Raw genomic sequence first — 16,421 nt, 5'->3', positions numbered from 1 at the left:
TCCAGCCAGGGAGAGCCACCCAGGCTGCTTTTGCAGCACCTGGAGAGCAGCTGTTTGACACCCAGTGGAGTGGCAGAGCCCAGCGTGGCACTGCCTCATGTTGTACATCCCTGGGCTCCTTCCCCTGCAGCCCCCCCTGCAGAGCAGTGCCAGCTCCTCTCCTGCACCCAGCATTGCCACGGGTGCCAGCTGACCTGTGGCTGCCAAGAGCTGTTTGCCCATGGCCTTTCTTTCAGCCTTTCACACTCACCTGCTCCTGCAGTAGTTGTTAACACAGCGGGAGCTAATTAACACAGAGCCCCCAGCCTGGGCGTTAACTTGGCTGCCACCCTGCCTGGAGCAGCGCAGGACAGGTGGGCATAGCCAGCACCTGCAGCCAGCCGGGCTGAGGGCGCCGTAAGGTGAGGCACCATGCCCTGCCGTGCCCATGCCACTCGGAGCAGAGGCCAGGCGCGGGCGCTGCAGGGGTGGCCAGAGGCTGCCTGCAGATGGGCTGGAGTGTTTTTATTTCGTCAAGGAAAATGTTTTCTTGTTCCCTGGGCCGAGGGGCGGGCGAGGCTCGGGCAGGCGGCGCGTACAGCAGCTTGGGGCTGGGATCGGGTGTCAAGGACCAGCCTGCGCCAGCGCTCTCCCCGCGCCCCGGCGCTGCTCGGCCGAGCTCCTCCTGCTGCCTTTGGCTCTCGCAGCCCGGCCCACGGAAACAGCGTGCCCGCTCTGCTGCTCCATAGCTCACTTCTCAGGTTCTTTGACTCACTTTATTATTATTTTTAAAGCATGTGTAGCACAAACCCAATCATCTACCTCCCGCTGGAGTCGGTCCAGCCCCGTGTTGGGCTTGGAAAACCTCCCTGCTTTTTTTTTTTCCCCTCCTTTTTTCCCCTTTCTTTCCTTTTTCTTTTTCTTTCTTTATTTCTTTTTTTTTTTTTTTTTTCCTTTTTTTTTTTTTAATTGTAAATGACCGGAGGATGGAGAGGCTCGACGGGACACGGCGGCGTCCAAACCCACCCTGCTCCAGCCCACCCACACGCACCGGCTGCCTGCTTGCTGCCTGCTTGCTGCCTGCTTGCTGCCTGCTTGCTGCCTGCTTGCTGCCTGCTTGCTGCCTGCTTGCTGCCTGCTTGCTGCCTGCTTGCTGCCTGCTTGCTCTTTGTGGCGTCCACCTGAGCCAGGCAAGGATGTGAGGAGCTCACCGCGGCTCACCACAGCCCAGGGTGTGGTTTGCAGGGCTGGTCCCCGTTTCCCATGCCGCGCAGCGGTGAGCTTGGGCGAACAGTTGAAGTGCATCACATGCCCCATCCTGTGCCCCGGCAAACCCCCGTGGGGGGCTGGCGTGGTCCCCGGTTTGGTGTGGGGACAGAGGTGGGGCGGAGGCCAGCGAGCGGCATGCTGAGCCCCAGGCTGATCGAGCTTTTTACTGCCGGGTTTAAACAAGTTCTCCATTTTACTGACCTTCAACCGCAATCACAGATCCCCCACGGATCACATATATTGACTCAGAAAATAATTAGCTTTGAAGGGAGCAGGCGCGGGGCCTGCCTGCCAGGGCCATCATTAATATGTAAGTAACAGGGGCCATAAATCAGCTGCAGCTCAGCGAACAAGCCCCGGGTTGTGCAGGCAGGGGATGCGTGGGGCTGCGTTCCTCGAGGGAAGGTCACCCGGTCCGTGGGCAGGGCTGTGCCCAGAAGGGTTAGCATGGACGCTGTGGGGAAAGGAGGGTGGTGTGGGGCAGCAGCAGCCCCCTTCTGCTGGGAATGGTGGGGAGCTGCCTGCTAGGAGCTCGCTGGGAGCTCACTAGTCTCACAAGCACAAGCCATGGGCTGTTTCTGGAGCGATGGAGGCAGCTCTGGCTGCCCGAGCCCTCACACTCTTTGGAGAACAAGGTGACATTTCTTGTCTCCTTTCTCATGCTTTAAGTGTGAGATTTTTTCCCCCGTTCCCGGAGCTTTCATGGCGTGCCAGGGGTTTTTAACACGTCTGCTCACCGACTGCCAGGGGAGCAGACACTTGCTCAGCCTGCGCGCCGGCAGCCCGCTCTGAAGCGGTGCCAAGGGTCTCGGTGCTGCGCCACCACCGCACCGGCTGCAGCTGTGCTGAGCTCCCACTCCCCCTCCAGAGCCAAGCAGTGCAGTGCTTCCGAGTCCTGTCCCGGCTCCAGCATCTAGGGGACCCCTCAAGTGCTCCCCTGTATGAACACTCCTGGCCCAGCTGGTCCTGCTGGGCTTGGCTTTCCCAAAGGGAGAGGCTGTGGTCAAACTCCCCAGCTCTGCTGAGGGACTGGAGCTGCACCTCAAGGATGGCAGCCTGGCTGGTGATGGTGCCCAGCCTGGTGTTGCCCTTGTGTGCCCAGAGCTAGCCATGGGTAGCAGAATGGGGCGAGTCCCATCCCACAGTGCCAGGAGAGACTGTGCTTGGGAGCATCTTTCCTTCATGCCCCTGAGCACCTCCTCTGCTCTAGGTGGGAAAAAGGTGACTCCTCATGGGATTTCTGCTGGCCATGCCAGAGGAGTCCTCATCCCACAGGACAACAGGCAGGTGACACTGTCACAGACACAGCAGCCCTGCTCCACAACATGAACCAGCCACTGTCTGCAACCTGCCCTGGGAGAGGAGAACATTGCAGGGCTGCTCCTTGTGATTAATTATCATTTCATAACACAGGAGATTTCAGGCATGAAAGAGCCTCTTCACAGACACGTCGTGCACACTTTATCCATCATATGAGACTCCAGATGTTTCCATTTTATTCTCTTATTAAATCACTGCCTGGAGAGCCAGGCTAACGTGAGGCCTCCTGCCCTGCTGCTGGGCACCAGAGAACCCTTTTCCTTGAGGGATATAGATGTGTGCTTGGGGGTCTCAGGGTAGACCCTGTTGTTGCCCCCCAGTATCTTGGGGGAGCGAGGGCAGGTGGAATGACCTGTCTGGTCAGGAGCTGAGCCCGTGTGTGGTAATGCCAAGTTACAACTGGTCATGTTGGCGTGGAGCAAGGGGACTCCATTCCTCGTCCATGGCCAGAGCCAAAGCACCTGGATCACCTTATCCTCCCCCTCCCTTTCCTCTGGCTCCAGTGTCCCTCTGGTGCTGTGCTTCTCCAAGGGCTGGGGTCTCGCAGAAGGACAGGGGGAAAGGGGGACGCTCCACAGCACCCAGCAGCGAGGGGCTGAGCCACCCCAGGGTGCTGCTCTTGTGACGTGAGCTTGGCAGAGCCATGAGCAGCTGCCCATGGAAACAGCCCAGCCAGGGAGGAGCAGGGGTGACTAAAGCCCAGGTGGGAGAAGAAAGAGCTGGGAAGGGAGGGAGTTAGAGGTGGAGGCACAGGGGTCATCCCAGGTAAGGAAAACAAATAAATAGCTGATTCAGGGGTTTGTTCTCCTCTTTTATTTAGCAGAAACTGTATTTTCACAGCTGCAATCCCTTAACATGGGATTCTTTTTCCCTTAAACAAATCCTTGTAAAATAATGCTCCATGAAAATAAGCGTTCCTCTTCTCGACCCTGAAGACAGACAAACAATGAGGCCGGCGAGGCCCTCTCCTCGCCGCCAAGGAGGCCGACGGTGGCTGTCACGCGTGTCCCTGGCTGTCCCACCCCAGCTGCAGCCTGGCCCTGCCCTCCCTGGTGGGTGCCACGGTGGGTTTGGCACAGCACCAGTCCCACTGGCTCCGGTGGGATGCGGGCAGAGCTGAGCTCCTCTCCCAGCATCTGCTGTGGCCACCTGCATCTTCCCAGGCTCCTAGCTCCACCGTGCCACCAGTGGCAGAGCTGGCCCTGTCCCCTCCAGCCCTGAGCACGGCATGGGAAGCACAAGGGGCTCATCTCTCTGGGTGTTTCCCAGGCAGAGCAGAGGTCCTTGGAGACCTCGAACAACCTGCTGAGCATTTACACCATCAGGAACAATCGCAAGCCAGGCCTCCTCCTCCCTCCATTTAATTTGCTTTAATTTTGATTTAATTTGTTGGGTTTGGGGGGGTTTGGTTTATTTGGGTGTGGGTGGTTTTTGGGGGGGGGGGGGGGGCGTGTGTTGCTTTTTCCCTAGGTTGCAGCTTCATTTTTTTCTTCCCTGTCTTCAATGCTGCTTCAGCAAAAGCGATTCAGGAAATTCCGACCAAATCCTGGCCCTCAGCAGCCCTGCCCCTGCTCGAGGGGCTCAGCTCTCGTTAATAACCCCCACGGGTCAATTATTGTGAGGAGGAGGGAAACTCAGCAAAGCTCTTTGCCATCACGTGCTGGTTAAGCTTCCGAAAATAAATGCCCTGCGCGAATCAATCTGTTTGCAGCTCCGCGCGTGGAGCTGGCGCCGAGCAAGCTGCTGGAGGAGAAGTTTATTTATAGAGAGCATTTCTTTTAAATAAACAGACACTTAAGGCAGAAGCTGCTGCTCCCAAGCCTGCCTCCCCTAGGCTTTCCTGGCCAAGGGCTCCCATCCTTCACCTTCCGAGTGAGCTCCCGTTGCTGCCCGCAAAGGGACGCAGCTGAGCCATGGACGCAGCAAGTCTTGGGCTTCACCGTCATAGCTTGGGGCCAGCACCCATTTGGGAGATGCAGCACCCACCCACCTGCTCCCTGTGCAGGCAGAGGTCAGCTGTATCAGCCTGAGCTGCTCATAAAACCATGACCAGCACGGACACAGCTTTGGTTGGAGGAGCCCCTGCCTGAGAGATGTGACAGCACTGCTGGGCTCAGCAGCTGTGGTTTGCATCCTTCCTTTTACCCCCTACTTATGTATGTTGGAAATATGTTTGCCTGGGCATAACCCCAGGCAAGCAGGTGCCAGGGAAGCCTCTGAAAGGCTTTGCTGGGTGCCCGTCCTTAGTTATTGCTCACAAACCACACACTCATCGTGCACCTCCCAACCAGCGTGCAGTGGGAAGGGGAACGTGCCCAGGGCACTGCTGCTCTGCAAAAAGGCAAACTCACCGCAGCCCTACTCCCCAGGTTCCCAGCTGATCCTCACAGGATGGAGGGTGGGGATGGGGGTTGTGGGTGTCCGCTCTCACTGCCGCTTTGTCCACAGGAGCAGTGGGGAGCAGGATGCTGCCGGACGCTGCGGTGCTGCTGGTGGTGGTGCTTGGCCTTCGCTCGGCGGCGGGAGGCGGCGCAGCAGGTTACGCCCAAGTAAAGTACATGCAGCCCATGGTGAAGGGACCCCTGGGACCCCCCTTCCGTGAAGGCAAAGGGCAGTACCTGGGTAAGAGATGCGCTCGATGTGGTGGAGAGGGACACACAGGTGGCTGGGGCTGCTGGGACCTGCCAGCACGGTGGGAAGGGAGAGCGGCATCCTGGGGAAGGGGCTGCAGCACCCCACAGCCATCAGGCACTCCTCAACCCTTTACTCATAGAATTGGTGCCCCCAGGGAGCAGCCTGTCATGGCCAGGGGTCCTGATGCCCAAAGTGTCTTTGGCCAAGCATGAAGGGACTGTTTAGGTCTCCTTAACCCAGCACAGGGACAGGCACAGAGAGAGGCTCAGCAGAGAGGCAGAAACCTTTGCTTGTGCTGGGCGAGCACGTTTGGGTGCTCAGTCTGGGAGCTGGTGCACAAAGGGGCCCCGTGAGCCCTTTGCTTTCCTCCTCCTCCTCCTCCCTTCCTGCATGTCTGCTGGTACCTTTGAGGCTCAGCCCCGGCGCTTGCTGTCTCTCCCTCTCGCTGCCGTTAAACCTGAGCTGTCCCTGCGAGGCTTTTTCCACTCCTCCACCTATTCCGGTTTCCCCGTCTGCGTTTTGCACCAGCTGGGAAAGGAAAGAGGGCCAGGGCCGGAGCTGAGACCAGCCTAGCCAGGGGAGAGCAGGGGAGAGACATTTCCTCCCTCGGAGAGCAGCGACCAGAAACTCCACACGTGTGAAATCACTTCCCACCAAATCTGGCAGGTCTTGGGCTCATCAGGGCATCCCCGAGGTGTACATGATGCTCGTTAAAGCATCTACAGCTTGGGAGGGGATGACGGGAAGGATCTGAGTCCTGTCCTTGATACCAAACACAGAGTCCCCAACGTTCTTCCCCGAACACCGAGGGGTGGGGCAGTGCTGGGGTTCGGCAGTGCTGGGGTTCCAGGTACCCGGACAGCTGCGGCGCTGCCTGGTCCTTGGGAAGAGCCACGGGAGCCCTCCCCCTGGGATCGCACAGCCCTGGACCCTCCTGGGAGCTAAGTGTTGGCTCTGGCAGGAGAAACTGGGGAGGGCTGGGCTGCAGTGGCTGATTTACTGCTGGCTTGAATAGCTTATCAGGAGTTCAGCCCAGCACATGTGTCAGAAAACACAGCAAAACCTGGAGCAGCAGCATGCATCGAGCCCCCCCTTCCCTGCCCCCTTCCCAGCTGTTGTAAAGCTGCTCCCTGAACCCCAGCCAGAGACAAAACCTTCCAGTGTAGTACAGGAACGTTTCAGCTGCTGGTGGGACTGGATTCAAGTATCTCCCTGCTGCTTTTCCTTCTTTTTTTTCCTCCCCTTTCTTCTTCTACAGCTTGTGAGGCCTCTATGCAGTGTAGCAGAGAGAGCGTGTCAGGCTGCCTCGAGCAAGGTGCAATTTGGGTGTGAGCTTTGCCAAGGTCACACAGGGCATACCCTGAGGCAGGGCAGAGCTGGAGGGTCTCCTGCATACAACTCTCCTAAAAGCCCTGGAAGAGAGGTGGGCAGGGGGATGCGGGCACAGCGGCATGGGCAGGGGGGCAGCTGCAGCCTGAGCTGGTGCAGCTGGGGAAGCCGGTGCCTCCTGGATCCCACTGAGCTCCTATCTCTGCTTAACCTCTGATTTGGCAAGGAAAATCCCTGCTGGCCTCCTGCCCTGCTCGGGGAGCTCAGCTGACTTGCTGTGACGGCACAGGGCTGTGCCGTGCCCCCGTGGGTTACCCCTGTGCTGGGCCCCCCATGGGCTGCCCCAGCCTGGCCTCAGGGCTGGGACCCCCACCTGCAGGGCCAAGCCAGGCCCTGGGCAGTGGGTACCATCTCGTGAGAGACAGGGCTGGTTTCCTCAGGGCCAAAAATACACTCCTCAGGAGCATGGAGGCCTCTCTGGACAGGGGATGCTGATGAAGGCTGAAAGCATTGAAGCAGCAGTTTGCACAGTTAGGTTTATTTTGGCTGGGTTAAGCTCAGGACTGTACAGCTTGCAGCAGGTAAAACCACCTCTGGGTGCTGGCCAGGCCCCAGGGAGGCCAGTAAGGCTCTGGGAACCCTTAAGGCACAAACGGTGCTTCAGGTAGGGGTTTGTGCCCAGCGAGCAGTGCAGTCCACCACCTACAGTGACAGAACAGAGGGTTCAGCCTAGGGCAGCCTGAGCTGCAGGGGTAAAAGAGCATTTTCCCCCTCTCTATGCCTGGGCAAGGCCCAGCCTCTGCCTGCAGGGCTGCGCTGCCCAGGAGGTGGGAGCAGGCAGGTGCTGGGCAGCATCTGGGCTGCTGCTGTTGCCCAGTGCTCCCAGAGCCAGTGCCCCACAAATCCTGCTGCTTTTGAGAACTCAGTCCTGTGCTCCTTGAGGGGCTGCTGCTCACTGCGTGTAGCTAAGAAGCCTCCAGTCCCTTAGTTGCTCTTAATGGGGAAAACTTGTCACTTCCATGGTTCTTGCCATCTCGCTGCCATCCCTGTGCATGGCAGCTCCATCTGTCAGGGCTGTGGCTGGGTGCTGCTCTGAGCCCTTCCTTCTGCCATGGAAGATGGGAGGAGATGCAGCAGCACTGGTCCCATGTAGTGTCCCTGGGAGCCTGTGAAACTCGTTCTCACGAGACAAGGTTTGGCAGCAGTGCTGGAAGGAGCTGGGCTGGGCTCTGCCATGGAGCAGCCAATGTCTCCTTCCTGCAGTGTCATCCAACCGCACTGGCCAGACCCACTGCTGGCTGCTTGTGGCTGGGAACCACTTCCCATCCTGCTGGATTATTCCTTTGTAGGCCAGTCTGTGCTGATGGCTCACTGCTCCAGGCATGCTGGGGACCTTACTGGGATGAACACAGCTCCAGAGTGACTGCAGGGTCCACCTGGCCACACCTGTGCTCCTCAGAGGATGAGAAGCTCTGCGGTGGCCGGGCAAGAGCTCGCAGGGACCTCGCCTGCTCCTTCCCCTTCCTGCTGCCCCAGCTGGCTCCCTGCATTAGCATTCATGGCAGCTTTGTTCAGGCTTCGAGGGGAACTCAGAACCCCATGCTGCTGCTGTGAAATGCAGAGCTCCGAGACATGCGTCTGTGGTCAGACATGGGCTTTTGAAATCGGACACCGCCGGGGCTGCAGTGTCCCAGTTTCTCTCCGCTAGCGTCCCCGGTTTGGTTTTCCCGTCTGCTTTTCTGGCCGCCTGCAAGTTGGCAGCTCCCGCCTGGCGCTTCTCCTCCTGCCTTGTGTGAGAGCCTGTGTGTGCTCTTCCCTTCCTCCCTGGGCTCAGCTGTAGATCCTTGTTCTGATTCCATGCAAAATGACCTAGAAAACTTATTCTTTTCAAACCGCTGCAAGGAAAGGAAAAAAAACCCCAAAAGCTAAGAGAAGGAGGAGAGGGAAACACATTGAAATCATTTTCTGAGAAGTTCTTTTCCAGAACTGAAACCCCAGAAATCTGCTTTCAGTGAAACACAGCACATCTCCCTCTCTGCCTTTCCCACAACACCATTTTCTGGGGGTGAGGAGCAGGAGGTTTGCAGAAATCCAGTGGCAGTGTCATGACAGACAAGTATTTCCTTAACCAAGACAGCCAAGTGACCTCTGCTGGAGCTGAGGATGTGGGCCAGGATCTGAGAGACAGATAAGCTCTGAAAATGTTTCCATTACCAAAGGAAAACAAGCAGGTCCTGGGCTTGGAAATGGCCAGAGCTAAACTGCTGTGCTGAGGAGAGGCAAAGCCACCTCTGATGCTCCGGGAAGGCTGCCACAGTTATGCCTTTCACGTGTCTCAAATCTCTCCTAATCTTTTCCCATTGACCGAGAAAATCTCGGTGTTGGCAGATCCTGGCACTAGGGATGCTGCCCAAGCTGGGGGCCAGGCTGCCAGACCTCATGGACACCCCCCCACCCCCCTCCACTTCCTCCTCAGGGCCATACTGGGGCACACAGCCTGCACTTCTGCTCCCATCTCAGACAGGATCCATCCTCATCATGGGAGCTTGCCCATACAGACCTCTTTGCTCCCAATGGGAACAATCCACCTTAGGCAGACTTAGTTACAATTTGCCCAGGATAGAATCACAGAATCACAGAATTGTCTTGGTTGGGAAGGACCTCCCAGATCATCAAGTCCAACCTTCAACCTAAGACCACCATGGCCATTCAACCACGTCCCAAAGTGCCACGTCCACGCCATGTTGAAGCCCTTTCCTCTGGCTTTTCCTTTGCCATCCTAATCCCTCGGCCACGCTCCTGCCAGCTACTTCCTTCATTTCAAGCTTTGCAAAATAAAAAGAGTAGGTCAGATTTTTATTCTTTCTCACCCATTCCTGGTGTCCCATGAGCAGCAGCACCCTGCCTGGGCTGGCCTCAAGGAGTGACTTACACTCAGGTCTGTGCTTTAAGGACTGAGCTGGGGCATGTCCTGGCTCTCCTCAGCTTTTGTAGCCTCTCAGCCCATTAGTTTCTTTCTTATATCCGTTTGCAAAAGATCTCAATAAATTCTTTCAGTGTCAAGTGGTTGCAGCCTATTCCCAGCTGGGCTGACTCATTTGGACACAGCAGAGGCTGCATTTCCCTCCCAGCTATTGGCTTTTCCTCCACCCTCAGCACTTTTTATTTTCTTCTTGGTGAGTTTTTTCTCTGCCTTGTTGGACACAGGAGCTGAGCCAGAGAGCACCGCGGGCATGTCTTAACCCATACACCAAGCACCTCTTTGGTCTCTCAAGTACATGCCCAAGAGTTTTCTTTTTAATCCAAAAGGATTAAAGGCCTCCCGAGGGCCTGGACTCGAGGGATGGAGAGGAGGCATTATGCTCACTCTTGGCTTGCTCTGTCACCAGCTGAGCCCAGGCAGGAGTGACTGAATCCCAGGGTGCTTTCGAGGCCACTGGGAAGTGAGGCAAAGGGAGGGAGGTTTGAACCTATCTCCTAAAAAGAACCCCAGCAGATCATCACCAAACTATCCTGCCAGAGCCAACAGCAATTGCTGGTCATGTTGATACCCTCTGTGGAGGGAGGGATGGAGTGAGACTTGGATTAGTACCCTGGACTCTGGCCAAGGTCTTGCCTCAGGACAATCGGGCTGATGTGATGGCCCTGGAAGCCACAATGGCCATGTCTAAGTAATGCCATGTCTGGAGAAGGGAACCCAAGCAAGTACAGACCCAGGCAGCACTGAAGCCTCGGGCTGTAATGCCCTGAGGGTGTCACCACCAGGCACTCCTCCACCCACCACTGGCCCCAGTAAAGCTCTCTGTCTCCTCTCTCCACAGACATGCCACCGCTGCTGCCGATGGACCTCAAAGGGGAGCCAGGACCCCCAGGGAAGCCTGGCCCACGTGGACCCCCCGGGCCCCCTGGCTATCCAGGAAAGCCAGGCACAGGGAAGCCAGGGATGCACGGCCAGCCTGGCCCTGCTGGGCCCCCTGGCTTCTCGGGCATTGGGAAACCTGGCATCCCAGGGCTCCCTGGCAAGGCGGGTATGAAAGGGATGCCTGGAGCCAAGGGTGAGCCTGGCATGCGAGGAGAGCAAGGACCAAGAGGACTGCCTGGCCCCCCAGGGCTGCCAGGACCAGCTGGCATCTCAGTCAATGGGAAGCCGGGACCCCAGGGTGGCCCTGGCTTGCCTGGGTTTCGGGGAGAGCCTGGCCCGAAGGGAGAGCCAGGGCCTCGTGGAGAGCGAGGGATGAAGGGTGAGAATGGTGTGGGGAAGCCAGGGTTACCGGGGCCCCGGGGGAATGGGGGCCCTCCTGGCCCTGCAGGGCCACCAGGGCCCATCGGCGTTGGCAAACCTGGCCTCAACGGCTTGCCAGGAGCACCAGGGGAGAAGGGTGACATTGGGCCTCCAGGTGGGCCTGGCATCAGTGGGGAGCCTGGCCCCATGGGGCCACGGGGGCCCCCAGGCATTGATGGGATTGGTGTGCCAGGCGCTGCGGGAGTGCCAGGGATACAGGGCCCCATAGGACCAAAGGGAGAGCCCGGGATCCGTGGCCTCCCTGGTTTGCCAGGTCCAACAGGCTACGGGAAGCCAGGCTTGCCTGGCCTCAAAGGAGACCGCGGGCAGCCGGGGGCACAAGGAGCCATTGGCGATAAGGGGGAACCTGGTGTCGATGGGGAGCCAGGTGAGCCAGGCCCTGCTGGCATCATTGGGCCACCAGGCCCACCAGGGTCCATGGGGCTGCCAGGCAAGCATGGGCTGCCTGGAACCAAAGGGGATGTGGGGCCAAGTGGGCCTCCGGGAATGCCAGGGATACGTGGTGACCAGGGACCAAACGGCTTTGCGGGAAAGCCAGGGGTGCCAGGAGAAAGGGGCCTGCCTGGCTCGCTGGGACCTCCTGGCCCAGCAGGCCCCAAGGGAGAACCAGGCTTCATTGGCCTCCCCGGGGTGCCAGGGTTAACGGGTGGCCCCGGGCCAAAAGGGGATGGCGGGATCCCGGGGCAGCCAGGACTGAGGGGCCCCTCTGGCATCCCAGGCTTGCAAGGACCTGCAGGTCCCATGGGGCCTCAGGGGATACCAGGGATGAAAGGGGAGCCCGGGCTCCCCGGAGTTCCCGGTGAGGGGAAAACCGGTGAGCCTGGCATGGCTGGACCCATTGGCCCACCGGGAATGCCGGGAACACCAGGGCTGAATGGGCCACCAGGCCCACCAGGGCCGCCCGGGCCGCCAGGAGCACCCGGGGTGCTGGACGAGACGGGCATCGCGGGGCTGCACCTGCCGGACGGAGGCGTGGAAGGCGCCGTGCTGGGCAACGGCAAGCCGGGGAAGCCGCAGTACGGCCGCGGGGAGATCTCCGCCCGCATCGCGCCGGCCTTCACCGCCATCCTCACCTCCCCCTTCCCCGCCTCGGGCATGCCGGTCAAGTTCGACCGGACTTTGTACAACGGCCACAACGGCTACAACCCAGTCACCGGCATCTTCACCTGCCCCATCTCTGGCATCTACTACTTCGCCTACCACGTGCACGTCAAAGGGACCAACGTCTGGGTGGCGCTCTACAAGAACAACGTGCCTGCCACCTACACCTACGACGAGTACAAAAAGGGCTACCTGGACCAGGCCTCGGGCAGTGCCGTGCTTGAACTCAAGGAGAACGACCAAGTCTGGGTACAAATGCCCTCGGACCAGGCCAACGGGTTGTACTCCACGGAATACATCCACTCCTCCTTCTCGGGGTTCCTGCTTTGCCCCACATAACAGCTGTTGGGTTCGTTTCCTTCTCACCCACTTTAGCCATAAACTGTCTTTTTTTTTGGTTTTTTTTTTTTTTTTGATTGTTTTGGTTTTGATAAAAAAAAAGGTGTTTTTTTAAACTTAATGGAAACAGAGAAAAATCACTGGGAAGAACGCGCAAGCCGTTGTCGTGGGACCTTGCTTCAGGCTGTTTGATCCAGGAGTTGAGGGCAATCAAGAAAGGAGACTTCTTCTCTTTCTTTCTTTCTTTCTTTCTCTTGTTGGGGAGGGAGGAGAGCGACTCCCTCAGCAAAGCCTGTTTGGGATCAGTTTTACCCTAGTGACTGTATGTCAAACACAGGAATGAGCTTGGGATGGCAAAGATCTGGCTCTGCAGCGAACTTGCTCTGGGATCCAGAGAGGGTCACCTGGAAGAGCAGGCCCTCCTGGTCTGTAACCAAGCGCCCTGGTTTCCCCATGTTGAGCACGAGTCAAATCAACAGCAGCTGTTGTCACGGATGGTGGATTTGCTAACCAGCACGGGGCTCCTAGGCACTTCACACAAACCTGTCCGGCAGCGGAGATCCAGGAGGGATTGAGACATCTCCTTCCTAAGCCATCAGACACCCAAGTTCCAGTCTCACTGATGGCTGTTTCTCCAGACTGATTTGAAGCAGTCTCCCTGATTCACTCTGGATTCACTCTGGTTGGATTTAAAACCATCAAACATGGAACACTTTGCATAAGCACCTTCTTGTAAGAAGTAAATATTCTTTTTAACCCTCACCCCCAGCACCTTTGGGAACAAACCCGCCCAGGCGCTGGTGTCTGGGAGGATGACAGATGACCTAGTCCAAAGCTGCTGAGGACAGCTGGGACCCCTGATGAACATGAATCCTCTCTTGGCTTCATTCACCTCCTGGCAAGTCCAAGGGCTAGTTCTGTCCTGTTTCCCTGCAGCCCAGAGACTCGCTTGGCCTCCTGAGCATCCTGCTCCGTGACCGCCCAAGGAGGACACCTCAAGCCCAGCTCACGGTGCTCCTAGCCTGGTTTGACAGAAGGATTGGTTAGGCTTCCTTGGAAGTGCCACTTATGGACAACTTACTTCTACTGTCTCACTCATTTGGGATGTGTAAACCTCTGCATTGGTGTCCCCCCTTCCTCTGGGGACCTTTTGATTAAGAAAAAAAGAGAAGTGTTCCTTCTACCTTCCCATTCCGTCATTTCCCAAGGGTGCTATTAGCTACTTAACGATGTCACTGACGAGTCTTAGTGCAATATGTCCCTGTCAAAGTGCACCGTCCCCGGTGCCAGTCTGTGACCTGGCTAAACAAAACCACCACCTTTGTCTGTGGTTACCACTTTGTCTCACTTCATGCTTGAGCTGTCACCAACCTGAGCATGAGCTACAAGGTTCTGGGAGAGGTTTGGACAGGCACTGACCAGCGGCTGCTCTGTCCTGTGCCAAAGGGAGCAACCGAAGCCTCCTGCTTTGCAGATATTCTCACAGTAGTACATCCATCACCACTTGCACTCACAGAACAGCGATTCTGCTCATCCCAGGCCGGTAGCAGGCTGCTGAAGTCAATCCACGCGCTGCCTGTCCCTTCACAAAGGCACATCCCTGAGAAAACAGCAACAATTTGGTCACCAGCTGAGCAGTCATTACCCTGAAATTGTCCTAAAGCCTGTTCTACGGCCAAAGAAATGTAGCAAGAATGGGACTTGGGATTGTTCTCCAGATGAGACTGTACAAGATATTTAAAAGACTTTTCTTTTTCTGTTCCTGTTTTGTTTGTTTGTTTGTTTTCCTCTGTAAGCCTGTTCTGTGTTTCCGCCTCTTGCCATCCCGGGCTTCCTTTGAAAAACTCACCTATCCCTGGAGCTAAACACAAGAAGGAAATGTACAGCTGGAAGGTCAGGGCTTCAGCTGCTGCCCCACCGGGGCTGGGCTGGCCCGGCCCCCATCCCTGGGATATTCACCACACCAAGCTGCAGGTTTCACATCCTGATGAAACCTTCTCCAGCTGAAAGGCTACCCCAGGGTCCGATCCCACTGGATGTTTTGAACTCCTGAAGGCAGGGGATTGTTGGGGCCAATCAGGTTTTGATCAGGTTGTTTCCCAGCAGGAGCCATACAAAGAATCCCTAAAGTTGAAAGTGGAAGCCGAGATCACAGAATCAGAGAACTGATTTGGTTGGCAAAGCCCTCTAAGATCATCAAGCCCAACCACCAACCCAACACCACCGCGGCCATTAAACCCAAGTGCCATGTCCACACGTTTCTTGAACAAGCCCAGGCTTGGGAGGAGGGTGCTAGGATGGGGCCTGTGTCTCCTTTATTGAAGTGTCTTTCCTGTGGAGAACAGCAACGAGCTCGAGGTGGTGCCACGCAAGGCCCTGGCGAGCGGCGGGTCTGGCTCCCACCGCTGGAGCGCCAGCAGTGCATCCACACTACCTGCAGCAGGGCCAGGAGCTGCCGGGCCACGCTCCGGGCTGGAAACTTCATCCTGTCACTCAGCAAAGCAACTTATTTATACTGTGTCCTAACCTCCATCTCTTTTTGTTCTCTTTGGGGTTTGTTTTTTTTTGTTGTTTTCTGTTTTATTCCAAACTTCTTCTTCTAGCTGGCAGAAAGCGACGACAAAAGCACTCTCACCGCAGCGAGAGGACAGCTCGTTGGGTGCTGTAGATACTGGTTTGCAACTTCACCTTCCCCTCACGTGCAGAGCAGGAGCCATAACCAACCTTCTGCAGCTATGTTAACCCCTGACATTTACACAGCAGTCTAAAAGGCAAAAACTATTTTACACGCACATAGAGTTAGGCTAAGAGCAAAAAAAACCACCACCGACGGTAAGAAACGATGCACAGGATGAAGGGAGGCTGTTCCCTGAACCAGACACTGTCAAGGATGAGGGTTTGAGGGCTGGGGTTTTATGTTTTGTTGTTTGTTTGTTGTTTGTTGTTGTTGTTGTTGTTTTTCACGGAGTACTGAGTAGGTGACATTTGCCAGCAGACAAAGGGTCATTTTCTGTCGTGTGTGTGAGCGCGTGGGAATGTGGGATTCAATCCTAATAAGTAAATAAAACTAACTAACTAACTAACTAAAAGGTTGGGTTGGATGAAGTTCTATTTTTAATGATTGAAAACTGCATTTACAATGTGCATTTTGGTTTGTTTTTTTTTTAAATATACAAAATCCTTACTATTTTTGTTAAATTTGCCTCTAGTATCTTCACTTCTAACCTAGCATATAGAGGGTTTTAGTTTTGTAAATACTTATTACATGCACTGTCTTTCATAGTAAAAGTTGGTTTAAAAATGCACTCTTTTGGTTTGGTTTTGGTTTTTTTTTTTGGTGATCAGAACTTGGCCTTCTCTTCAGAACTAAAACTGCAGTACTTGATTGTATTGACGAAACATCAATAAAACCCATTGTATAACAGGTGGCTCTGCTGTGCCTTTGTCCTGCTGCTGAGACCACTCACAAAGACCCCACCCCCAAATCCAGCAGCTCTGCTTGCTACTGAATGCTCCTAGGTGAGGAGCAATGGATTGAAAACTGGAGCAGGGGAGATTTAGGTTGGACATCAGGAGGAAGTTCTGCACAATGAGGGTGATGAAATGGGCAGAATCCAACGGCATGAGATTGAACACATCCAAGTGCCAGGTTCTGCGCATCCGCCACAACAACCCCATGCAGTGCTACGGGCTGGGGTCAGAGTGGCTGGAGAGCGGCCAGGCAGAGAGGGACCTGGGGGTGCTGGTTGATGGTAGGCTGAACAAGAGCCTGCAGTGTGCCCAGGCGGCCAGGAGGGCCAATGGCATCCTGGCCTGCATAAAGAACAGTGTGGCCAGCAGGAGCAGGGAGGTCATTCTGCCCCTGTATACTGCACTGGTTAGGCCACCCCTCGAGTCCTGTGTCCAGTTCTGGGCCCCTCAGTTTAGGAAGGAGGTTGACTTGCTGGAATGAGTCCAGAGAAGAGCAACAAAGTTGGTGAGGAGTTTGGAACACAAGCCCTGTGAGGAGAGGCTGAGAGAGCTGGGGCTGCTTAGCCTGGAGAAGAGGAGACTCAGGGGTGACCTTATTGCTGTCTACAACTACCTGAAGGGGGGTTGTAGATAGGCAGAGGTTGGTCTCTTCTCCCAGGCAGCCAGCACCAGAACA

At 56.2% G+C, this 16,421-nt stretch overlaps 1 protein-coding gene across 1 annotated transcript in view; it reads left to right on the top strand.

The window, feature by feature from the left end:
- Positions 1–15,698, top strand: part of COL8A2 (collagen type VIII alpha 2 chain) — a 33,424-nt gene extending 17,726 nt beyond the window's left edge. The window contains exons 2-3 of the mRNA XM_068159346.1: positions 5,017–5,190; positions 10,353–15,698. Of these exons, the coding sequence (XP_068015447.1) occupies positions 5,034–5,190; positions 10,353–12,274 (2,079 nt within the window). The 5' untranslated portion in view covers positions 5,017–5,033 and the 3' untranslated portion in view covers positions 12,275–15,698. The remainder of the gene's footprint in view (positions 1–5,016; positions 5,191–10,352) is intronic.
- The last annotated feature ends 723 nt before the right edge of the window (positions 15,699–16,421 follow it).

The sequence above is a fragment of the Melanerpes formicivorus genome, unplaced genomic scaffold, assembly GCF_026170545.1.
Source record: "Melanerpes formicivorus ecotype bairdi unplaced genomic scaffold, bMelFor1.0.p_v2 SCAF_45, whole genome shotgun sequence".
NCBI classification, from domain to species: domain Eukaryota; kingdom Metazoa; phylum Chordata; class Aves; order Piciformes; family Picidae; genus Melanerpes; species Melanerpes formicivorus.
Note: the sequence above shows the minus strand (reverse complement) of the source record. Positions and strands in the feature narration are given on the sequence as shown.